This window comes from Micromesistius poutassou (genome assembly GCF_964030765.1).
Source record: "Micromesistius poutassou genome assembly, chromosome: 22".
Classification (NCBI taxonomy): domain Eukaryota; kingdom Metazoa; phylum Chordata; class Actinopteri; order Gadiformes; family Gadidae; genus Micromesistius; species Micromesistius poutassou.
In genome coordinates this window covers 3,926,564-3,953,237 of record NC_140292.1, presented here as the reverse complement: position 1 = coordinate 3,953,237, position 26,674 = coordinate 3,926,564, and the positions used below count along the sequence as shown (strand labels likewise).

Below are 26,674 nucleotides of genomic sequence, written 5' to 3'. Positions count from 1 at the left end.
TGTGTGTGTGTGTGTGTGTGTGTGTGTGTGTGTGTGTGTGTGTGTGTGTGTGTGTGTGTGTGTGTGTGTGTGTGTGTGTGTGTGTTGCTGGTAGGTGTGTTCACAGGAAGGAGGAATTAATGCTATACATGAGTAATGAATAAATGCTGTATCATTTGGTGAAGGTGAAGGAATCGTTACTTTGATAAACGTATCAACCAACGCTATATTTGAAGTCTTACACTTTCCCTCATTGTCAGTTTCTTACACACGTTTTTTTGTGGATGAAACAATAACAATGGAGCTTATCAGCCCAAATGGATGGAAAGTTGAATCATATTATTACTGACTCTTATTTTATTTATCTTCCGTTAGCCATAACCGGGTCGAATTCAAGACTTTTTATGCTACAATATTTTCCCAACTTTCCTCATTTATTCCCTTGTATGGACGCTGCCTTACGTTGTTGACTAAACTCCAGCCATTCAAATTAAATAAGTAGGTCAAGGTTGATCTTATAGCGCCTCCCGAATGCTATGGCAACAACACACGCTCTGAGAAAGCCTCCGAGCCTTATTCTTTCAACGTCATTATTCTGTTTTATTTTGGATAAAACCGTTAATTAATTGCGTTTCGAGAAACATACTCCACCCCAGAAACATTGGCTGTCATAAAGGCTCCCGCTAGCGTTCACTGTCTACGGTGGCTCACAGCTGCCACTGCCCCAAGTGCCGGTGATGAGAAAAAAAAAAAGGCATTCCCTCTGTCATGTCGTTGGCAGCAAAGAGCAGGAGTCGTTTGTAGATCTGATACCAAGCGACAGTATAGCGAAGAGAAGTGATGCTTTGAAAGAGTGGCACCAGTGCCCACAGTGGGCGGGGCTACCATGCCTTCGTTTTGGACACCCGTATTTCAGTTTTTTTGTTGCGTATGAGTGACTTGTATAGGAATTTATATTCTGGTATGGTCTGAACTCGTAAACTGTGTTTGTGCTGCTTATCTTCTTAATGGGACTATAATGCTGTAGATTAGGACCTAAGCATTGCATTTTTTCTACACTAATTCAACAGGATATCTTGCCCAAGGCCTTGTCTCATCACTTAATATAAACATGATCTGTGTCTTTATTTTTGTCAAAATGATGTACCAAGGGGGATTTATATTTGTTTGTTTATATATAAAATAACTCGTAGTATACATTTAAATTAAAACTCGAACTTCAGTCTTGTACGGTACAACTTTGAGACAACTGAATCCTCTGCCACTGTATGTGAAGGGGACATATTGTCTCACTTCTGCTTATAATTTGTAATTGTAAACAGTTTATCGTATTTATTGTATTTAGTTGGCAGAAACGTGTACATGCTTTGACCACTTGTATTCAGCCATGACAGAGCTTGCGCCTTCAGTCAGTCTATTATTTATTTGTGTTGTACAACTGACTGGCCACTGTGACTACTGGGCTCACTGGTTTAGATAACCGGCTAACATGGTGGAGGTTGTCGAGTCAATTAAATCACATTTCCTTGAGCTTTTCACTCCTCAAAACTCTTAACTTATCCTGGGAAGTTTCCTTGTAGAATATGTATTATACAAAAAAAATGTAATTTGGATGGAACATTTTTATTTATTGTGGCTCCTGATTAAGTTTTAATCAATTGATGGAAGGTTGATCCTTGCTTGTATAGTTGTAGTTTCTTTTAAGTAGCCATCTGTTATTATCTGCTAGGGGAAGGGCAACTTTTACGTACTCTCAAATAAAATAGGGTTACTCTCAAATCAACCCATATTTTTGTCTGTTAAGTGTAATTGCATGTGTCCTCCATACATCACTCTGTACATGAAAAGTCAATATGCTGACATCATTTGAAATGAAGCAAACGTATGGAATATAGCCCTTTATATAAAGCTACCATTTCAGTGTGGAACTGTGTATGGAACAAATTAATTTAATGTAAAAATGAAAATATCATCACATCAATTCATAGCCATATCACATGTCTCTTCTAGAACAACCTGCATACGCTACGTTATACCGGTGTCCTTTTGTCCGCCATGTAAACGTCATCATATTTCACTCCCACTCATGAAGAAAAGGCCCATATTGTTCTTTTGTTCATGATACAATTTGAGATATAAATGATGATGGGATTTGTTTACTAGAACAGAGTCTTTTTTATTTTTTAAAAATTTCCTGTTACTGTTCCAGCATCAGTGCTCCTGTTGTAGAACTGTAAACAAATTATGTATTCTGAGAGCATCCATGTTTGGTAGGCATTTGAAGTCTACGTTTGTACACGAAAATGTTAAATAAAGATTTCCTGTATTTATGGAAAACTTTTTAAGAGTTTATTTCAATCAAAGCAATTCAAATATAACAATAAATATTCAATAATGAATAAAGAAATGTATGTAAAGAGATAAATAGATAGATCATCTACAAACATAACTTTGAGAAAGTCTGCTGAGCCATGCAATGTGTGACAAACGGCATCGTAATAAAGGTGAACATAGAGTTCTAAAGTTTTAAATTATATTCCAGTAAAAACAAAGGGATAACAATGATGGACACCCCCCTCCATATTTGCATGAAATGTTTCACGCCTTCTCACCTCTCCAATTAGCTTGAACAATAACTGTTAACCCAGTCAAAGCGATGGATGGTGTTTTGACCCATATCATTGTACCATGTTACCATGTGACCTGCCGTGGCGGACTTCTGCAGAGGTCCACGTCATTTTGCCAGTGCGGGACCAATCGGTGACCCTTCTGTGTATGGTATGGCTAATGAGTGACCTTGAATCCAGGCAGTCATACATATTCATGATGAGTTTCTATCAATGATGTCGAACAATAACGCAGTTATTTACACTTTGTTTAACAAATATTCACACCCCTACTGCCCTACACGCACCCCCGGGAGTCACTTACCTAGGAAACCCTAGCCATTATATCATCTGTGCAATAAGGACTTGGCATCCTCTCTAACCCTGCAGCTAAAGTGGTGACTCATCGTGTTGTAGCTGCGGTAGCCTGCAAACATAACGTGACCTACAAACAAAACGTGACCTACAAACAAAACAAAACAAACACAGTATGTCATCGTTTAAAGACCAAATAATCAATTCTGACCGCACAGGTTGGCTTGATATATATATCTTTTTTTATTTATTATTTATACAAAAAATAAGTTTTAATGAGCATCCACTACTTGTATTAGTAGTAGCCTACAACTCTGTTTTTATTTGCACATTAACACATTCGTTTTCCAAGATTTTCCTCTATGCTACTTCTCTGCTATGTTCACAGATACAATTCTGTATACACACTTGCATAGTTTCTCTCTATTGCTCTTTCTCTCTCTAGCTCTATTTTTCCTAACCTTAATGCACACATTCAGTCGGTGCTATCGGTTAGGCATAACCTACTTGTCTGTGGCACCAACAGGTATGGTCTGGTCGGTTTCCAATCACAGAAACATCAATAAATTATTTCATTTTATATTGCTGTGTTTATTTTTTTGAAATCTAACTAGGTAGTCTACAGGTACCGTTGTATAAAAGCACTAAGCCCATTGAGTTCCGGATTTACAATGTTATTAGAAGGAGGTGCGTGTAATTATATTATTGCTTCCGCAAGAAAAAAGGATAGGTCCGATTCGTCGGTCGGATATAGCGTTCATAGCAATAATCTGTTATTCTTAGCAGCGTCCTGCCATTCAAAATAAAATAAACAAGAATGCCGTAATCAACCGATCAGAATTGAGTAGGATTAAACAATTCTGTGTAATAAGTATTATTATATAGAATTGTACCAAGGGTTAGGGGTAGTAACAGTGCTAAACGTAAACGTAAACACCTGTATTCAATGCTTCCTAGACCTAATTGTTATCGAATGCTTATCGATTACTGCAATCCCTAATGTTAATTGATGGTCTATCAATGTACCCTTATTGTAAAGCGTTACTTTTAAGTCATTTTTAGAGAACAGCCAAACAAGTGATTTCACATCATCCATATATAATCCTTTCCTCTTAAAACCATCTTCCAAGTCCTCCAGACCCTCTAGCCCCCTCCTTCCAGGTTGGACTGATCTAACAGATCACCCTTCTGCCAGACGGTGACCAGGAAGGGGAAGCACTTCAACATCCCGGCCCTAGAGAGGGGTTTCCGGGGGAACACCTGGACGCAGAATACCGAGCCCACTCCCTGGGACTCCCTGGGCGTAGACTGGTACACCGACGTGACGTCATAACGGAGGCCACAGTCGTCGGCGAGCGCGGTCGGACCCTCGTGCGCGCTGAGTCTGCCCTCCGCGGCCCCCATCCCATTCACGGTCAGGTCCTCGTGCGTGACCACATATTGATCCACCGGCACGACCACAAATGCTTGCTGCAGGCGCTCCCCCACTGTGCACTTTAAATCCAGCGGCCAGCAGTATTCCGTGAGGTCTTTAGAGGGGAAACTGATGTTAGAATTACACATGGCAAGGGCCGGATTTGCACACATTATTGCCCTTGAATAAATGCATGCAATAATTTTTTTATTTTCCATCACTGATGGAGTGAAACTACACTAAGATTTCATCATAGCAATATCTGATCTTCTGTAGCCCTAAAAAAAACGATATATGTATGTATATATATATATATACAAGGCAAAACCATATATATATATATATGAGGCAAACCATAAACGTTTCGAAGCAAGCAAGCCATTATGGTCCATTAGCTGTTGCTTATACAATGTATAGCCAGAGACGGCCAAGGAGTGGACTAAGCTGGAATGGTTGGAATAGTTACAACCTCTGTGCTTCAGCACCCGGCCAATTACTGTCACAGTTATTAAAAATGCAATTTTTACTTCTCTGTTCTTCCTGCGAAGAGTCTTTCATCCGTATGTTCCTTTTATCTCCCAGTTCCATTATCTTGGAGAAGGTCAGAACAGTGCAGTCCATCAGGCACTGTGTGGTCTCCACGATGGCGATCTGTCGAATAAGAGACTCTCGCTCTGTACATTCCATTGTCCCCACGGCAACCAGCACCAGAGACAGGCAACCGACGTGCATCCATAGGCTTAGATATGGTGACATGCTGACCAGTTAAAAATAGTTGAAAACGATCCCAAGTATCCAAGAAAGAAAGCTAAAAATGGTGAAACGTTTCTTCGAAAGTGCGCAACACTGTTTCAAGTTGTGCCTCTGTTAGCGGAGGAATATATAGAGGGTGTGTCAGCATTTGTCTCTCTTTTCCCTTTAATAGCTTAGCTGCTGACGGATATGAACTCTATAACTGGCATGGCAGTGATAGCTATGAGCCATCATGCTTACTACCCCCTCGAGGTTATTGGAAAGCACTGAAACACATCCAAAGGATATTATAACACAAGTGATGTTTATTTAAGTGATGAGTGCACAATAATCAGAGGTTATAACAGACCAACAGGTAGGTCAATACTCAAACATTGCATAACACACTTGATATTGAATTGTCAGTATTAGCCGTATTAATATTTAAGTTATTAATGGTTTTGTGTGAGATATACGCTTGTGTTATATATGTATAAATATACTGTGAAGGGATTAATAAAATCAACGTAATGGTTTAAAACTGAAAAGGAAGTAAGGTATTAAGCTAAAACAAGAAAGAAAACACTTGCAAACAAAATGCAAAAATAAATTCTATGCCATAGCCAAGACTAGAGAAGAACATCTTTGTGAATAGTTTAAATGGAAGATGACACCATGAGTTGCTTCATAAGCCATGTGTTCTAACTTGCTGTTGACAATTGCATATTACAGATTTTCTGCTAAAAGAACGCATACACAGCAAAAACATGACTTAATTATTTTCAGAAATTGTATTATCTATCCCAGATATATAATTATCTGTAAATTTTAAAAAGGCAACATTTTATGCACCCAAATTGCTAATGTGTTCTGCCTTTGCAGAGCACCATGCACCCTGGAACATTGCCATGGGAATGAGAACACAGATGTAGCTCTCACTCAAACACAAGGGAACAAAAAACAAAACTAAAAACAAACAAACATGGGAGAGCTGTATTATTTAAGCAGATAGGTAAATACAAAAATGCAGCATTTGCATGATGTTGGTTAAATGGTCAGTGCAGCGTGCATGTACTTATTGCTGAACGTATACAAACCTGAGTTTGATCCAGTTTAAAAAGCTCTTTCTTTGTGAAGGGTTATGGACTTTGGCTTGCTGCACTGTGTTCATTTTTGGAGGGAACATTCGACCTCAGAGGGTTTGCAGGATTGATTAACTGCCACTGGCTAATCAGATAGTGTTGTGAAATAAGACTTGGATTTTAATAGCTCTGTGTACACAGAATTTTTAACAGCTAGACCGAACAAATTTCTCACAATTATCCGACATTACAAGCTAATGTTTTGGCTAATCTGTGTTACTGGAGGAATGTTCTGTTTGGTTAGTAGTTGCTCTGTAATAGGTCATCTATCAATTGAAACCAAAGCATAACCCATTGAAGTATTTAGCTTTTTTTTTTTTTCTTTTTTTAAAGTAACCAATATTTCTGCATGCAATGATTGACAGAATATCAGGAACACTGATGTAGTCAATGTTTGTTCCTCCACCCTAATCTAACAATCAAAATGAGGGAAAACAGAGAAACAAGAACATAAATCTTTAACCAAAGCAAAGTTTAACAGTATCGGCTTTCATAAAATGGTACCCTATTTCTGGTCAAACTTTTGCAAAAATAAAAAAAAAAGGTCAACTGAGGAAACGTGTCAAACTCAGCCCTTTTTTTGTTGTTGTTGGTTTACTCTTCGTTTGGCACTATGAGGACTCCGGGACCACAGCCACACTGGCGGGTCAGCGCCGCAGAAGAGATCACCAGGGAGTTGAGCTCGTCCATGTACACGATGGGCACCGTCTCCTTGGAGGTTGGCTCGCAGCACTGGAGCTAAAAAGGACCGTTGGAAGAGAGGGATGGGTGAGGGGCGAAGCGTTGTAGTTATTCATTGGCAGAACATTGTGTGAAAGGGGATAGTCTTGAGGGCTTTTTATTTATTTATTTTTGCTCAAAGCCAATGAGTCCATAACTACCGGAGACATTTCAGTGGTAGGATATGGATTGGATTTTAATTGAATTGGCAAAATTAAGGTTCAGGTTTTCCTTTTTTTGTTTTTTGGTTTATTCAATGACCAATTTTCCTGGTTAACTTGAAACAATTGATCAAAAACAAGCCCCAGTCCAAGCATGGGTGTGAACTGTACCTGCGAGGGGACGTCGTGAACAGCGACTGGTGGTTGGCCTGGACAGTGCACGGTGCTGGGGTTGCAGGGTGAGCACTGCACGACCGTGAAGCTCTCGGGGTAGATCACCCAGTTGTCCCAGGCCAGATCTGTCACACACGGCAAACGACATGGATTAATACTTCCACATACATACACACAGACACATACACATGCACACACGCACAAGCACGCATGCAAATGCACGCACGCACACACACACACACACACACACACACACACACACACACACACACACACACACACACACACACACACACACACACACACACACCCAAACTCCAACTCCCACGGGTTGTACCTTCCAGGGAGATTTGAGATGCCACCTGGCAGCACTTGAGGTCTGTGCTGTTGCCAACTCCAGTTGCCACTGCAGGCAAGTTGTCAGCCGGAGCTGAACCTGAGGGAGCGTTCAGACAAGCACACTCACAAACAACTTCTGGTACAATCTAGAGATTTTCTAAAGTGTAGCACTCAACAATAAGTCAACACAGATATTTTCTTTGTAAGAGTAATGTTGGATCATTTGGGAACGGGAAAGGTTCAGTGGTTAGCGTGGGTAAGCCTCTGGGTTTCTAACCACAATGTTGCAGAAGCCCTAATCTCTGCAAGGTGCAAGGGGGCGGAGTAAGGCCCATGTGAACAATGTTTTGTTAGGGAGACAGTCTACAGAGGATAACAAATTATAGGTTTATTTCTACATCGGTTCGTCTACACAGTGTTGCTTCGATACCTTTCCAGACACTTTTTAATGGTACTGCACGAGTTTTTGTTTGCAAAATCACACGCGTACGAATCCCCGCCACACAGGCCTGATCCACCAAGATTCTGACTCGTCTGACATCCGACTTTAGAGACAAATCCAAAGTCTGACTTGTGAGAGAGATGCACTAACCCCTACCAGACCACTAACAACATGCATCTAATAAATAATCATTGTAAATTTCTTTCCATAAAAGCATCAGCCTAACGACTAAATAGTAAAAACCTATTGTTTACTTTACACTAATGTTGTGTTTTTTGTTGAACATGTCAAGTTCCCCTACCTGTGGTGCCCTTGGATCTGTGGCCAATAGCACTGAAGGTATTCTTCCACTGTGCTCTGATAGCCTCCAGCTGACCAATGGGCAGCTGGGGCTCCGCCCTAAGGTTCAGGGCCCTGAGCAGGCTCCTCCTGATGGAGGGCAAAGCAGCCCTCTGGCACCTGCAGACACAGCAACACAAAACTAGACACAGCCATGCATTTTACACATGGGACCCAATCGAGTAGTAGCTTGATAAATTGCACTGAAAATTTACAAACCAATTTTTAAAGACAAACCAAAAGAGAGGCACCAAGTTTTGATGTGTTATTAATATCTATAAATATATATATAAATATCTTTAAACAGTAAAGCAGACTTATCAATGTGTAAGGCTTCTCTTTGGCTTCTCTCGTGTAAACGTAATTTACACTTTTGAACCAAATAGCATGCTCTAACATTTGAGATGTGCCCTTGACACCATGAAATCATCACCTCTGGCCCAATGCAATTTGTAAAAAAATAATTTAAAAAAAAGATTGTAAAAATTCCTGCTCTCCAACCACATCACAGTGATTAATAGATCAGTTTTGCAATACGTATGTTTAGAATCTCTTGAGAATTTGAACATATAACAATAACATGTGACCATAAAAAAAGGCATTTCAACACTAACCTTTGGTGTGCAGAGAGAGGAGCGACTGCTGGTCCACCATGGAGGTCCTCCTTTGGCGGCTGCATTACGAACGCCTCCACCAGCAAAGAGCCCAGCAGAACTGTCACGGCGACAAAGGTGAGGGCCATTATTTTGGACGTTTGGACACGTATGTGATGGGGACAGCGGTGTCGATGCGGCAAGTGTCGGTGGAGGTATGGCGTGACTAGACAGGGGGATGCAGTGGTAGATATCCTTTGGTGGGGGCCTGGTAACCTGGCTTTTTATCTTCGTTAACACCCGCTTGGCCTTGAGATGCTTAACATTGTTGTTTTAGCCCCCCTTTTTGGTGTGAAGTGGACGATCTGGCGGAGACAGAGATAGACAAGAGAACTGAAGATTGTGGAGGAGGTAGAGGGGGGAAGAAGTGACAAAGACCACACTTGTGTGGTATGAAAAGGTGATGATTGAAATAGGTGATAAGTCAGAAAAACATTTTTTTTTTAATGACATCAACTAAAAAGGGGTTATTGAAATGTATTGATTTAGATGTATGTACAAATGATGCCAGATACTCAGAAACAAGTTCCTATGTAGCCAAGCGATGGTGCTTGTCACACTTTCGTACTTAAATGCCCTTGAATTGGGCACATACATTTGAACACACATATTTGCATTGTGTTTAAGTACTATCAAAAATATTTGGCCTGTTAAGCCCTTTGAGACTGTAATGGTGATTAAGGGATATACAAATAAAATTGAATTGAATTACTGAGGTTTCTCTTGTGTAAAAAGGATTTTTACTTCCCGTGCCACCATTGGACTTTAAAATGTGATCGACTAGCAGTGAGGTCAAGAAATAAACTTTCAAACAGTTTTAAAGCTAATGACTGCTAATTTGCATCATAGATATTTAGTCCAAATTAAAGATGCATTATAAGTTCTCTTACATCTTGCGATGTATCAAGAAAAATATTTTTTACAATTCTTCTATTGATCGAGAAAAGCCAAGAACAGCTTTATTAAGCAATATTATGTTAAATTGCTTTTGTAAAACAGTTACCAAAGACTACCACTTTAAATATGTTATCAAAATGTAGTCATAGTGCGAGGCAATTTGCTCTAAGATTTTGCTCTTTTTTGTTATTTATATCCCTTTGAAACTGCAAGAAAACTCATGTTGGAGCTGACTAATACCTGGAAAAAACACAATTCCCGCCTGGTTCGCAACACAAACTGTAGTTTACTTCTCCTGCCAGTGAGTGTAGCCTTGATAAAGACTTAGCAACGGAGACACTTTTAAGTAAATTTCACAGCCATTTCTAAGCTAGCAGTGCCAAGGTGGTGTAGAATCAATGGCAGAGTAATACTAACTGAGAGTAATACTCACTGATGCATTTTTCACTTGAGCAAGCTATGCTGTCATGCTAATTTAATGTCATTACGCAGGTAAACTTGACTGATCAGGTTGCCCGGTTGGAAGAGCTACCTGTGGCATAAAGTAAGGGGTAATCCACAGCTAGCTCTGCCTTTGAAATAATGCCCTCCAAGATGTGCACTTTTTGAAAAATCATTTTTGACTTATTTGCACTACGTTCTTAGCTCCGCCTCTTGCTTTAATTTCCAATAACATCAGAGTGCATTATACCGCTTATATGGTATGAGTTAACATGTTTAGTTTAGCTCACGGTACGCTGGCTAGCAGATATGAAGTGATGTAAATGAATTTATTCTATGACGTATTAAACCAACTGATAGTAAACAACCTTGTTGGACCACATATTCGTAGTGCTAACACCAGTTCTGGCTAGTTTCTACACAAGATATCTGTATAACTGTATAAAGTTGTATGGTTCTGAGATTCTGATGTTCTGCAATGTTGAAAAGCTGTTGACTGATTGGTTAATAGCGTTCCAAGGGTGTGCATTATTTTCAATAATGGGAAACAGATTTTCCTAGACAATGCAAAAATATATGCTTGAACTAATGCAGAAGAATGTTTTTCGACAGTCGATAAAAAAAAAGATGAAAGTAACTTATGCATATAATATATAGTATTACCATTGTAACCATGGGAATTAGCCATGCTGGGGTGTTCCGTTATAGGAAAATAATGTACTGTGGTGGTGGTAGGCAACTTCGAATTCAAGTTGTAACAAATGTATTACTTTGTATTGCTTTTGATTGAGATCCGGATGTTCTGTTTACCCCCATTAAACCTGTCAGGCATTGGCACTGCCATGAAATACCTTGGCAGATAGATCTATTATAATCAGAATAATATTAGTGCACAGCACAACTGTGCTTTTCATAGAAAAGGGGATGCGATCATGGGAAGTTCAGATGCAGTTAACATCTGAGAGTAGAAAGAGGCCCAAAGAGGGTCATAACCAGTACAACATTCCCTGGTGTCCTCAGATGAACCCTGCATTCTGCTTTTACAGAGGGTATGGGAACCAGTGATTAAATATTCATGCTCATCAACAGGAGAAAGGAATGCTTAGGACCAGCTCAGACATGTGTGAGTACACACACACACACACACACACACACACACACACACACACACACACACACACACACACACACACACACACACACACACACACACACACACACACACACACACACACACACACACACACACACACAAGGTTCATCCCAGGACACCACAGGGGGAGTTCACAGCAGGCGACGGATTCCTTGGAAGCTTTTTCTAAAATTCTTAAAGACCTTGAACGTCTGACATCTCCCACTTGGGGTGGGGGGCGCTCTGCTGACAGCTGTTTCTTCTGGAACACAATCACAGAGAACTCCACAAAGAACTACTTATGTTGCACCGAAGGTCTGAGGAGGTTGATTGCTGCAGGTGCCCTCTCAGTCAGACACTGTTATTATTATTATTATTACTATTATTAAAATGTGTATCTATAAAGAAACATATATATAGGCCCTGTTTGAAGCAGCAGGTTTGTTTTAGCTTAATCAGAACTCAGACTCAAGTGAGCGCTTCAGTTTTGATTTCAGCTGAAAAGTGTGGTCGGTTCCTTTGCACTATGTCACGATGGGAAGGCTCTGTGAGACTCATTGAAGCCATCTGGCGTTCGCCTTACAGTTATTTTTTTATTAGTTATAAAAATACATATCTTTTTATTTCTTTAAAGAAAGGTGAAGTGAACTATAGCCTAATGTAGTGAAATACGTTGAACATGCATCAATCACAATTGTTTATAAAGTTTATTCATATTTATTTTAAAGGTGAAAAATGTCCTTTAATGAGTACAAAGATTTAAAAAAATCCTTGTAGTTTTAGCTGGTTATTTTTTAGTTGATGCTTAATACTGCCTAATACTGCATTGACTATTGATAAATAATGGTTAATTATTGTGCACTTATTGTAGAGGGTTACCAATATTTGTACACAATCTTACTATTGAAACAATCCACAAATTGCACCTCAGACACTCAACAGCATATACATAAAGCATGATTTAAGCAAACATCAATACACTATTGAGGACTATATAACTCAATAATTTTGATTATTTAGGACCAGTTGTTTTTGGAAATTTGTCTATTTATTGTTGGACGAGATTGTTGACGGGGGGGGGGGAGGGAGGGGGATTACGGGCTGACAGAGTTGTTGACAGGGCGGGGGGGGGTGGGGGTGGGGGGGGGGGGGTGTTACAGGATTACGGGCTGGCGGGGTTGCAGACTAAAGATGGGTGCACGGTTGGCAGAATGACCGTCAAAACATGAGTAATTACACATCCCGGCACTACTATTATTAAATAATATAAAGACGCCATTTTGGGGACCCCTTAAGGCCTTATATGGGGCTTGCCTAATAGTATGGCACGCCCCTGTCAATGACAATGAACAATGAAATCAATGGGTTAAAAACCAGGCATAAGGGGGTATGGCTGCACATAGATACACCGTGAGCATTCAATTGATATTATTTAAGACTAGAGAAGAACATGAGGAGTATTTGAAATAAACACAATAATCTCATCCCTTGATCTTCTCATTCCATACCAATACAAGTCCTTGGCAACATTCAAGTCTGCTACTCACTAACACCTGCTTTTAAAAAACGTTTTATTTGTTTAGGGGCTTCAGGACATTTGTTTGGATTTACTTGTATATATATGTATATATATATATATATATATATATATATATATATATATATATATGTATTTAACACAACTAGTCAAAAGAAGACCAAGCTATAATATTTATAATTATAATTATATTTTTTGACAATTTGACTACATGAGTTGTAAACAATGTTTACAGCATGTGTAGTGAATCTTCATGTAATGCAGAGAGACCGGTAGCTTAGCGTGCTATATTTCTCTGGTAGGCCGCTTCAGTGTACTGAAGCTCAATGTAATGTAAAGGAACCTGTAGCTTAGCCTTAGCTCACTACACTTTCAAGGTAGCTTTCCCCACACTGATGATAACACACTACAATATACATTAATGTGATGCTGTTGGGTTTTGAACAAACATAGCTATTAGTACAGAACGGTTCAGCAAACCACGGACACGGTGAATCTCAACGTTTCTGAACCAAAAATACGTAGAAACGTTTAAATCAGTGTGTTTTTTCTTCTGTGCTAGTTATATGTCATTTATTTTTGGTTTAGAAACTATGAGATTTGACTTTCTTGGTTTGCAGAAACGTGCAGGTTTTGGGTTTTGCAACTGGGTTGGTTTTGCATATGAGGTCAGCAACAAAGGAAGCCTACAGTAGTGACTGCCCTTTATCACACAAGTATTTATCTTGTTTATTCGGGGCTGGCGCGGTCATACTCATCTTTAATCCTAATCCCCTTGCAACTTGTTGTTTTGATTAAGTGGTCACAGGGGATTGTCGTCCAATACACTCGCCTGTATAGTAGACGTCACTGAGCCCAGGTCAGAGACAGACACAGAGAGTTGTTGTGTGTCTTAAATACTTGTAAACAAAGGGAGTAACTAACCGGTTTAGAGACAGCAAAGCAATGAGTATACTTGTGCCGGAAGCAGTTAATCGTGTTAATCATGGTGGAAATTATGCAAAGGACAACGGCAAACTTTGTAGGATGCGGAGGAGCTGCTGGGAATCAACACTTTAACTGTAACTAGGTAAGGTTTTTGTTTACAAGGTCTTGGTGGTGGATTGACTGCTATTGGTCCAATCACAATCTCTATATTTAAAATATCCTGTGATCAAGGAGGATTCTGATGTATTATTCTTAATTATTCAACTATTATTTATTATACAAGTTATTACAATTTTCCTAATATGCATTGTTGAAGAATGATGACAGTGAATACTTGCAGCAGTGTTATGTCACTGTTTCTAAATACTTACCTGTGCATTCATACTAATACATACCTGTGTTGAAAATGTGTCTTACACTTCAGTCACATTAAGTAAATGAATGCTTACTTTGTGCACCAAATCCTCTCTTTTACGGTCAGAGACATTGTGACACTATATTTGAACATACCAATATATACAAAGATGGGATATATTAATATTGATTTGAATGTTGTTTTTTCTTTGGCAGTGAAGATACCACCACAGGTCATGGGGTGTGGGATGGGAAAGGCAGCAGCATCTCTGGGAAAGAAGAGGGAAAGAGGTACGGTACAATCACTTGATCACGTGAGCTTCATAGTTCCAGGACATTCCTAACTATGGTGTGTGGAAAGGTGAAATATAATAAATATAGATATGCATCTATAGTAAGAGAGAGAGAGCGGAAAAGAGAAAGATATTCACCCGTCAATAAACAGATATTTGTTTTAGTTTAAGGTTTTCTCTCTTTTTCTTGTGTTTTTTCCCCAGAACATATCTCCGTTCCAGGTAAATATATGTTTAACGGTATTGATCCTTTTGAACATCCTGCACATTTTTCACATTTCTAGATATGGTACATTGATCTATTTACTTAAACCCTATGCTATCGGTGAAGCTGCCACCGGTGAGTCTTTTGACCCATTATTATTGTTTGCTTTTGTTTGCTATTATTTCTTAATTTAGCAGATGCTTTTAATTATCCAAAGTGACTTACAGTGAACGTAGATACAGTTCATTAAGGAGCGGAACAGGTAGTGGGTGAGGCCTGCCTACAGGTCAGCTGCGGACATTGGGGATCGAACCTAGGACCTCATGGCTTGGAGTCACCATAGCTACACTAAACTATCCTGCTTCCTGTAACAATACACCAAAATCCAGTTTGTGTTGTTTCGGAGGAGCGCATCTTCAATGCACACCTCAAACTATTCTTTGGTTTATATGTTTCTCCTCCGCTCATCCATCAATCATTTCCCTCCTCTCCAGCCATGAGGGCAGCTCTTCTGATCCAGCGCTGGTACCGGCAGTACGTGGCCCGGCTGGAGATGAGACGCAGGTGCACCTGGAACATCTTCCAGTCCATCGAGTACGCCGGAGAACAGGATCAGATCAAGGTGCATTTGTCCTCAAATGATGAACTGCCTTTGTGAACCATTGCCGCTGTCATACCTGACATGTATTCTGGCCTTCTCTCTTTATTGAAATAACATAAAAGTTTGAATATATTCTGCCTTATTCTTGAACAATTTAAAACACCCGTAACCCTAATCTCCCCTGAACAACGATGCAGACATCACTATCTGCCATGTAGTCCAGCCTAAAGAGAAGACCTTTCTTTCTTTAAATTATATTTTTCCTTACAAACCTTCATCAGCCATTACATGTATTTCCTTCAATCACACATAGTTTATTATTGATGGTTGATTATTCATTTCCCTCATCATTCCCAGCTCTACAATTTCTTCGGCTACCTGATGGAACACTTCACTCCAGCCAGTAGTGAAAGTGAGATAATGCCTTCCATAATCCCATTCAGGTCCTCTTAGATTATTATAGAGTGATCCAAGCTCCACTTTAAGCCCCCTTCCCTCCCCCTCCCAAACGCTGAGTGCCTCTGCCACGTCTCTCTGTCTTCCCGTCTGTCTTCCGTCCCTCCTCAGGGAGTCTCATCTCTCATATATTCCGCGAGAACGACGTGGTCCATGATACGGAATGGGAGAGGTACTTCTGCTACAAAAGCATTGAGGTATCCGACGGTTACCACGGACCCCACCTCACCTTCCCCATGACCTTCTGTGAGGCGTCCAAACTGGTGGAGGCCTTCAAGCACAAGCAGGTAGGTGCACTGGTGGGGCCAGGGCCTGTGATTTGAGTTGCCTTGAAGGTGACATATTATACCACCAGGTGTGAGTGTGATTAGCCGTTACAAGCTATTTGGAAAATCGGCCTCTTCTGAAATCACAAGTGGGCATGTCCACCTAGATGTATGCTGGATAGATCAGTCTACCAGCCTACCCAGTGGACTGTAGCAAACATTGCTCATCTATCCGTCATACATCTAGGTGGACACACCCACTTGTGATGTCAGATTTTCAAAACGGCTTGTAACGGCTAATCACACTCACACCTGGTGGTATAATATGTCACCTTTAAGGTGTGTGTGCACATGCATATGTGAACATAGAAGGAATAATTCATATTTTTATAATTGGTGACTATGGCTTTAGAAGTTTAAACACACATTTGTACATTTGTATTCATGCAAGGCGCTATAAAAATAGAATGTTCTATTTGTATTATTATTATTATTAATATCACTAATTACCTATTTCTAACACTAATCATCACACCTATTATTATAGGGCTAATGTTAGTGATATGGTTTTGCAGAAAAAAAACCTTTATAATTCATTTGTTCAAGATACTGTACATTAGCCGGCTATGTACTACAATGACAACGACAGTGTTCTTCCCCAAAATAACATGTGTTATCTGTATCCCATGATCTAGCGTTTCGTGTTTTTTGTCTTTCCATGTTTTCGTTGTTCCTAGTAGCTGCTTCATTCCCGGTATGTCCTGCAGCTTCTCGGAGAGGCTTGGAAGCTCCTGAGAATCCTACCCAACATTAATCACGTCTCCACCTGCCACTCAAAGGAGATCACCATATGCGGTACACACTCACACACACACACACACACACACACACACACACACACACACACACACACACAGACACACACAGACACACGTGCATGCACACACACACTTACTATGCAAATGTTTTCTCATAATGACGGAAAACATGAATGCTTTTTATCCTAGGAGACTTGCATGGGCAATTAGAAGATCTGCTATTAGTATTTTATAAGGTACGTACAGATGTCACCAACAAGTAGGCTAATGAAGGAATATTTTTTTATTATACTTGAATTCCATCATAAAATAACTGCAACTCTTTCCCTTGGTCTCGCAGAATGGCCTGCCCTCCTCGGAGAAGCCCTATGTTTTCAACGGAGACTTTGTGGACCGTGGCAAGAGTTCCATGGAGATCCTCCTCATTCTGTTTGCCTTCCTGCTGGTGTACCCCAACGGGGTCCACCTCAACAGGGGGAACCACGAGGACCACATTGTTAACCTGAGGTGGGCCTGGCGCCCCTCACCCTTACCCTAACCCCAGCGGACACACCAGCAGCCGTTACCCTCCTCCCTATCCCTCAATCGATCTATGCCACGTCCTTCCTTATGTTCATCCTCATGATGGCCTGAAGCCGAAGCCAATCACTAATCTATTATGTGTTATTTATTTGTTGCAGATATGGTTTCACCAAAGAAGTGCTTGGAAAATATAGGGTAGGTTTTTAACAACTTAAATTGACCCCAGTTTTGCTGTTTTTCTACCGTCATCATGGATATTGGAAATTTCGTGTATGGCTACACATACTTGCTAATAAAGTAAATTCAGACTCTGAATCTGATACTGATTAAATTCATCTAGACACATATCTAAATATGATATGACCCAACAACCGCACACTCTGTTGGTTGTCAGTGCTCAACCATCCTCTCACTGGATTGCAACCCAATTTTGGCACCCGACCCAAAGTTTACGAAACACTCCTTCCATAGGTTCACGGCAAGAAGATCTTGAAGCTTCTGCAGAAGATGTTCAGCTGGCTGCCCCTGGCCACGGTGATCGATAGCAAGGTGCTGGTGGTCCACGGGGGGATATCCGACACCACAGACCTCAACGTCATCAGCAGGATGGAAAGACACAAGGTAAACCATTCGGCAGAACCATCAGAACCCGTGAGAAGGTGCCCTGATCAATCTCTGCGCACCACAAAGAAAAGTCTCATGTTTGGTCTGTCTCTTCTATCCATCTGTCCCTCTGTCCGTCCGTTCCTCTGTGAACATGTTTCCAGTACGTGTCCGCGCTTCGGCAGCCCAAGAGAAGTCGCCGGTCGAGGACGGGGGGCGAGGGGCGATGGGACCCTAGTGTCCCGGCCCCGGGCCCCGGATCCAGTCACGGCGCCCAACGGCGATCCCTCCACACCAGCACGGCGGTGGATGAGGAGCTGAGACGGAGGCGGCAGCAGGCGGGTCTCAGCCAGTCCCTCCAGGAGCTGAGGAGGCTGGTGTCCTCCTCCTCCTCTGACGACGACGACGACGCTGATGACGACGACTCGGACCTGCAGCCCTGGACACCAGAACGGGACGAGTGGAAACAAGTGAGTGAGAGGAAGAAGAGGAGTGGTTGAACTGAGCTGAATGGCTGTGGGTTCGAAAACCACCCCATGTCCACACAGTATGCCCAGGCATCCTTTGAGCTTGATGCTTCTTACCATCACCTGCTTATTAATGAAACGCAAAGCTGCATTCAAAATACAAAATACAAGATAATGAAAGCATCTGCTAAACGACGATAGTTAAAGTAAAACCAAAATCGAGGCCAAAGGAACATTCCCACCACAGGGTATAAAGTCATTGTTTCAGTTATTTCATATGTCTGCATTTCATTCCCGATGCCCTTAACGATGGGATGGGTCCTTTTAACGATTGAACGATGGGGGCGTGGCCGTCTCAGATGGTGGACCTCCTGTGGAGCGACCCCATGGCCCAGGACGGCTGCCAGCCCAACCAGGTGCGGGGCGGGGGCTGCTACTGGGGGCCCGACGTCACAGAGGAGGTGCTGGGGAGACACCACCTCCAGCTGCTCATCCGCTCCCACGAATGCAAGCAGGACGGCTACGAATTCTGCCACAACCGCAAGGTGGGGTGGTGCTACAGTGTATTTATGAGTCTTTAAGTAGAGGCTTTTATGGGATCGCGACGTGCAGGGATGCCTTCATGTTGACTGCAGGCATCGTTCCGCAGAACCTTTGAACTTTGGGAGTTAAAGGCCCTGGCTGCTGTCAGGCCCCTACTTTCAGGGACCACAGATGCAAATTAGCTATTCAGCTGACTCTGGCATAGAACCTGTTTTGTACATGGTCCCTGTCAACTAAACCAATTAACTAAACTAAACTAAACTTTCTTTAGTTGGCTTCTCTTGTTTGGTTCCCAGGTGCTGACATTATTCTCAGCGTCCAACTACTACGAGGTGGGCAGCAACCGGGGGGCTTACATCCGCATGGGCCCCGACCTGGTACCACACCTCATCCAATACCAGTCCAGCCAGACCTGCCGGACCCTCACCCTCAGACAGAGGTATGGGACCACACCTCCGCCCAGCCTCCCACTCATCCTGCACCACACTCTTTCCAGCCACCGTGGGAAGGATAATTTGTCTTGTAGAAGTGTGTAGATAGTGTAGATACTCCTACAACACTGACTATGGGAAGATTTTGAACTGATGGTAGAATTTGAAAAAGTGTTTTGAGCGAAGCGGAAACGCAATCAAAGGAATACTTTGGAGGACTGGGCGATAAGGAAGGGCAAGGACAGCGCTGGCTTGATCGGGCGCATGTTCCGAGCGGGCTTGTGGAACTTCTGTTTACTATTGCGTCATTTTGCTGCAGACACTCCAATCCAAAGCGACGTGAAGGTGAATTGGGATGCAGGTCATGAATGGGCTGACAGGGGGCTAGGTCATCTTACTTAAGGATGCAGCTATAGCTAGACTCCAGGGGGATCGAACCCCAGAACCTTTTTGGGCTATAGAAGTTGAACACCGACTTGAATAACGACTAAACTATCCTGCCCCCTTAACAGACATTTTTTTTATTTTACTACGATCAAAGCAATGAACAGGCAAGGTGAATACGGTATGATCTATGATGCAGTACGGTCGTGTGTGTGTGTGTGTGCGCTTCTCAGTATCGGGAGAACAGAGCGGTCGGCTCTCTGCGCCCTGAGGGAGCAGCTGTTTGCCCACAAGTCAGACCTCCTCTGTGCGTTCCAGCACTATGATCCTAACAACACAGGTACTCCTTTAACATCACTCTTGAAACCGCTCCGCCGAAAAAAGTTCTTTGATGGTTACTTCAAGTGAGCCTGACGTCGCCACACCAATTTTGCAAATGCATATGAGTCTGGAACCCTTCATATTAGTCTGGGCAGTCAAGGGGCATTAACAATGGACGAGGACCAAAATATCTCTGGACGCAATTGGTTAAACCTACAACCGTTTAGAACACATGAGGTATTTCTTGTGGTACACATGAAATACCTCAACATAGAACTACTACTATGAGAATACAGGGGAGATCAATACCCTGGTTTTATCACTGTCAGGGTTAAGGGTCAGCAATAATATCAATAATAACAATAATGATAATCTCTATGATCATAATAATATATTAGGATCCTAATCCTAATGATAATAATAATATATAATATTTTGTAAAAAATATTTATTTTGCACTCAGTAATCTCAAAAAATTTAGAGATTACAAATGCATTGAACAGGGAAAAACCGAGAAGCTAGAAAGAATGGTCTCCCTGCAAAACAGATGTTTCTATTCCCTGGGAGACAAGATAGTGCAGGGCCATGTAGCCCTGGTGCTTATTCATCGCCATCTAGTGGCTGTGTAGGAAAGCAAAAGACGTGACGTCACTAAGCTGCAGTGCTGCGGTCCGTGCACCAGGGGTGATCTCTCTGAAGCACTGGGCCAGTGCCATGGAGGGGGTGCTGAAGTTGGGGCTGCCCTGGAGAGTCCTGCGCTCACAGCTGGTCACCAGCACCCAGGACGGCATGCTGGACTACCAGGAGTGGATCCAGGAGCTGGTCTTCAGCGAGCCCAAACATGAGGTCCATTGTGTGTGTGTGTGTGTGTGTGTGTGTGTGTGTGTGTGTGTGTGTGCGTGTGCGTGTGCGTGTGGGTGCGCGCTTGTGCTTGTGCAAGTGTAATCTATTTGCATGAATGACATACAAGCATGCTGATGTTTATTGATACACACAGAACAATAACGCGTGCTATTCATGGACCTGTGTTTAAAATGACCACGCTGTCCCTTTAAATGTCAGCTCTCCGATGCCAGTATCCTGGAGACCATGTACAGAAACCACTCCAACCTGGAGACCATCTTCAGGATCATAGACACAGACCACTCAGGTGAGACTAAGATAAGCCTCTTTTAAGCTGTCGGTTTTCACTTACCTTTATATGTATGGAGCATATAACTCCATCTAGTCAAGATGCTTTTATCCAAAGCAACTTACTTTGAAATTCCTGTGAGTAAAGTTCAGTCTGGGTCATTTGCCTCTAGGAGGTCTACAGGTAGACTGCAACATATTGTGAACTGAACATCTGGAACGTCCAAGTCGAATGACCTTGTGACTTGGTTCTATTTCTGACCATGTTGTGCTTATTGTGTCCTCTAAAGCCTTCCATTGTATCTTTTGGCAAGCCGCTCTCTAAGATATGGGATTCCAATTGTACTCTCTGTAAATATTTTGATGAGAAGTATCTACAACACTTCCTTTGGTACACAAGCGGAAATTCTTTCCCACAGCTAAGAACTCTAAGAAGAAGGTACAAATCTGTTGTTTTGAAATGTTGTGTTCATGGTCAATATTGCATGATTATCATGATATTAGATTACAGGGTAGATATACAGTATATTTCAACCTAGAATCCATTTCTGTGCCACCAAATGTTTTGGCTCATGAATGTTCTCCATATTAACTGCTACATGAGCAGACCAAACTGAGGTCCAACCGAAGCAGAATAGATAATTCTGCATTGTCAAATCCTAGACAATAAATCTATGCACCTCAGGGATCAAGCCTTGTTAGAACTGATGTTTTTTTATATATACAGAGTATATATAAATACTGATAATGCAATAACTGGTTGATAATATTATATTATTTTTTTTAATAAAAACTGATAATGTAATGACTGGTCAGTAATGTAGAAAAATTGCTTGGCCGATAACATAATAACTTTTTGGTGCATAATGTTATCCATAATCACATTATACTTCATTTATAAAATGATCAAGCAATTCAATTATTTTTGCCTTAATTGTGTAATAATTGTGTACTTCAAAACAAGTAAATCAATTATGAATTAATAAGGTTGTTGATTCAAGGTAGATTGCACACTATAAAATCACAGTTTTAATGGTTTTCAATGTAACTCAAGGATCAAATTGTAGGTAACATTTTATTTGTTAAAACACTGGTTCAGATTATAATGTTGATATATTACGTGTTTCTAATTATTATCGATGCGAACAATCCCCAGAAGGAATCCAAACAACACACACCAGGTTTCACCTGGTCTTACCATTTCATATATAAACACTGTTTATATTATTTTACATTCAACAACTCAATAGTTTTTTTGTGAAATAACAAAATATACTGTCTATTTTGATCTAAATATTATCCAGTTACAGTTCAAACCAGGTGTATAGTATAGTCTTTATGTCTGGATTCCTGCTGGGTCCACCCATGCTAATATTAGTTTTTGTTGGTAAAAGGGTTTATTTGAACACACAATTATTATAATCTGAATTAGTGTATTAACAAATAAAATGTAACCTACAACCTTGAGTTACAATAAAAATCTACTTGATTAATTCATAATGCATTTATTTTTAGAATGTATTTGTTTTACAATTATAACTATTATATTTTACTTGCTTGCTTACTTGCTTTTACTTGCATTTTATAAATTATGTATAATGTAATAATGTTTAACATTATGCGCATAAAGATTATATGTTTTTATTAAAATATTATATGACATTATTCAAGATTACATTTTGCGTCATTATTACATCATCAGTTCTTACAAGCCCGTATCTAACCTTAAATCAAAACTGTCTGATTATGAAATCAGCATGTGATTTAATCTATTGAGATACCACCAATCAATATAAGTTGCTGTTGTCAGTGCAGCATTTTAAGCTGGAAGTGGGTTCAAGTAAACACAACAACAACAACAACATAACAACACAACTTTGCCTCGCGTCACGTTTAAACTCGACACTGAAACCAGCGGCCAACCGTAACCACAACACTCGTATTTTCAACGGGTTGGAACAGAACAATCGTTTTCTCCGCCCCCAGGATCACTGTCATTCGAAGAGTTCCGGCAGACCTGGAAGCTCTTGAGCGCCCATCTGAAGACAGAAGTGGACGATGAGGCCATCGCTGACCTGGCCCTCAGCATCGACTTCAACAAGGACGGCAGCATAGACATCAATGAGTTCATGGAGGCCTTTCGCCTGGTGGCCCTCGCTGTCCCCTCATAGCCTGGGAGTGGGGGGGGGCCCTTCATGGGCTTACAAATACATAGACAAATACAAAGCTCCCTTGTTTCTATATTCTAGCAGTTAAAGCAGTTGCTTAGCTTAGTCGATGAATTTTATGTACTGAAATTATTCTTGCACTTTTTGGATTGTGTTTCCATTGTTGAATGTACTGTTTGTCTGTTTGGACACAAGCGAAATAAATGAAATGTAAGTGTAATGTCTTGGGCTGGAGGGGTTCCTGGCTTAAGAAAAAAACACTGCACACCTACAGGGGTCATCTGCATCATCATCACCAACACTTGTTTACCTACTTTCTGGAGGGATTGTGATTATATTCTAGCAATAATTCATGATTTGCAGTCCTCTGCCCAGTGCAAATGCCATTCAAAAGAAAATGTGTTGAATTTTAAGGTTGGGTAAGGGTACGGTTGGATGTTTATTGGTAGTAGTGATCTAAGAGCTTTATGTTTTATTGTTTTATGTTTTATTGTATATTTTATGTTTTATTCACCTACCACGACCTCACAGACATTGAGGATTACTCTGAAAGGACTGTTTTTATTTAGCGACAGGCTGCAGGAAAGGGGAAAAGAGGGGGGCTGCAGGGCATCTACTCAGAACTCGCACCCTGGCTTCTGCTCTCAATTCTGCCAGCTCTGTGCAGGGCTTTCACAATAAATGGGCCATGGGTTGGTGGGTGAACATTTATTTATTTTTATTTATAAATATATATGAAAATGCTTTGTGTCCATGTTTATGCCACACCAGGCTTTGGCTACAGAAATAATACTTGTTAGTAGGATCACTCATCTATTGTTTTTTTTCTTCTCATGGAATTTGTTGACAAAGCATATATCACTAGATTTATCCTTGCATGATTGCTTTTAATTGCAGATACTCCACGATCTTGGGATCTGATGCACACCTTCTCCTGGTTGTTAAACCAGTTTGGGCGTGTCTGATGCACACCATCTCCTGGGTGTTAAACCGGTTTGGGATTTGATTCATTGTGGCGGCTAACAAGCACTACTCCATCGACATGGTCGTGGGCTTTTACATCACCACCCACCTCTGGGATGCACCTTACAACATCATCCCTCATGCACACCTTACACTACTGATTCCACTGATATCCACACTCCACACCTTGTTAATGATTATGGCTGTTTATGGCTCCAATGCCATAATCAAGTTTGCAGATGACACCACTGTGGTGGGCCTGATCAGAGGATGAGGATGTAACAGCATATAGGGAGGAGGTTCAACATCTAACTACCACTAATTCTCAAGTTTTGAAAAGAAAAAGTATTTGAAGCGAATAAGCGACGCTGTTTTAGATTTTTTTTAATTTGGTTTTGAAGGAATAGTTTGGATGCATGCATTGGTTTTGAGTTTGTTTGTTACTTTGAAATCGCATACGCTCGTAACACACACGCACAAAGATTCCGATTCATTCACGCACTCACACACCCACTACAACCTGGAGTGGCTGTAAATGCTTTTAAAAATTATAATGGCTATAGACAATTTTTGACAGGTTACAAATTCTCCCAATTTACTTACTATTCCTCTGTACATATTTGTTTTTTCCTGCATTTTACAGATTTGTGAGGAGTTTTTCTGTATTACAAACAAAGATCTACTCGGAACATTCAGAGCTGCAGTAGAAAAACATGCACCCCTACTGCTGAGTTTGTACCGCGCCCGAAAAACAGAGTTTGGCAAGGACCTGAAGGAGATACTGAGAAAGCTTGATGATGAGGTGTGTGCACAGTACACTACAGTACCAAACAATACTTTTTCCCAGATGAAATTCAATCTGTTGAATTACAATTAGTCTTGCTATTATTAGAGCTATCTTTCTATATATTTTTTTTTTTCTTTGAGACCACCAACATCGTCTGACACAGCAAGGAAGCAGCCATGAAAGGACTTCCTGTGTTCCTACATGAAGATCCTAATCTACTTTTCAAGTAGTGTCTTGTAAGTATTAATGGTCATTAATATAACGTAGATTTTACAAGCATAGAGATACAATTGTAAAATGAAGATCAGGGCTCCAGACTAACTTTTTGCATTGGTTGCACTGGTGCGCCTAACTTTTCTTTTTAGGTGCACCAGCACAAAATTTAGGTGCACCCAAAAATTTTGGGGTTTCAAGTGCTTCACCTAGCCGGAATTGAACATTTAAAAATAAAACATTTCCAAATAAAAGGGCTTGTGCTTAAAGGGTTATTCACCTATAAAACAACATTGTGCTCCAACACTATATATCATATATTTATAGGTTATTTTGCTGCAATTGAACATACTAGGGCTCCAGAGTGCGACTAATTTGGTCGCATTTAGTCGCACTCTGGAGCCCTGAAGATACTGTAATTGAAGTTACTACACAAGTAGAAAATCTGAAAGTTTATTTCTGTTTCGCCCTTGGACTGCTTGAGAGAGGGAAGGGAAGTTAATTGCCTGTCTTATATAAAAGCTTATTGGTTGTTGTGAAGTGAGTCCCTCTAGCGCATTTGACAGGGGTTTCAGATTATACCATGAGGAAGATGCTGCTTTGATATATAGGTTGTTGTCGGCAGATGTTAGACCGAGGCTACCCGTTTTGGCTAGAACTAGGGGGCTAGATCACAGCCATATCACTCACCACATGTCAGGTCATTCTTTTGGTACCAGTGAATAGTCCTAAAACAAAACATAACCGGCTACTCTAGCATTACGAAACAGAAATACAAATGATCAGCAGCCCCTAAACCTAGTGTGTCTAAACAGTGAAAAACGTAAATGGGAGTGCAAGTGAACAAAATCAATATTGGAGCGATTCCTCTTACCCTGGCCCAAATCTGGGAACACACACATGCAAACTCTTGCGACCAACAGAATGCGACTACACGCCTTCGTTCCCTACAGGTGTCTGCCGCCGCTTGTAGGGCGCATCAGGCTTTTATACGCCTCCACGGCGCTGTTGCTCTCTGGTTGGCTGGGCCCCGCACCACTCAGCCGCCAGGGCTAATCAGGGGATGGATGGACCCGCCCACTTGAGCTGCTTTGGGGGAAACAGGAGGGGTAGCGCATGCAGAGGGAGGGGAGACAATGTGGTCGGCTCAAGGCCGTAACACCTGCTCTTTTATCTGTTTAAATGTGTGCTATGCATG

General features: G+C 41.1%; 3 protein-coding genes across 3 annotated transcripts; 1 reads left to right on the top strand and 2 right to left on the bottom strand.

Annotated features, from left to right (window-relative positions):
• Positions 1-1,395: 1,395 nt before the first annotated feature.
• On the bottom strand, positions 1,396-5,307 carry LOC311367693 (uncharacterized protein). The gene is made up of 2 exons (XM_084486506.1): positions 4,842-5,307; positions 1,396-4,429 (listed from the first exon to the last, which is right to left on the bottom strand). Exons 1-2 carry the CDS (start codon positions 5,068-5,070, stop codon positions 4,044-4,046), a joined length of 615 nt encoding a protein of 204 aa, XP_084342632.1. The 5' UTR covers positions 5,071-5,307; the 3' UTR covers positions 1,396-4,043.
• Positions 5,308-6,782: 1,475 nt separating this feature from the next.
• On the bottom strand, positions 6,783-9,105 carry LOC311367671 (uncharacterized protein; the record flags this gene model as incomplete). The annotated part of the gene is made up of 5 exons (XM_084486486.1): positions 6,783-6,926; positions 7,241-7,368; positions 7,581-7,679; positions 8,326-8,483; positions 8,978-9,105. 5 exons carry the CDS (start codon positions 9,103-9,105, stop codon positions 6,783-6,785), a joined length of 657 nt encoding a protein of 218 aa, XP_084342612.1.
• Positions 9,106-15,297: 6,192 nt separating this feature from the next.
• Positions 15,298-23,516, top strand: ppef2b (protein phosphatase with EF-hand domain 2b; the record flags this gene model as incomplete). Its single annotated transcript, XM_084486358.1, has 15 exons — positions 15,298-15,424; positions 15,761-15,815; positions 15,971-16,146; positions 16,866-16,980; positions 17,133-17,179; positions 17,284-17,450; positions 17,624-17,660; positions 17,937-18,086; positions 18,233-18,538; positions 18,895-19,080; positions 19,375-19,517; positions 20,127-20,233; positions 20,897-21,060; positions 21,277-21,364; positions 23,332-23,516. Exons 1-15 carry the CDS (start codon positions 15,299-15,301, stop codon positions 23,514-23,516), a joined length of 2,052 nt encoding a protein of 683 aa, XP_084342484.1. The 5' UTR covers position 15,298.
• Between the last annotated feature and the right edge of the window lie 3,158 nt (positions 23,517-26,674).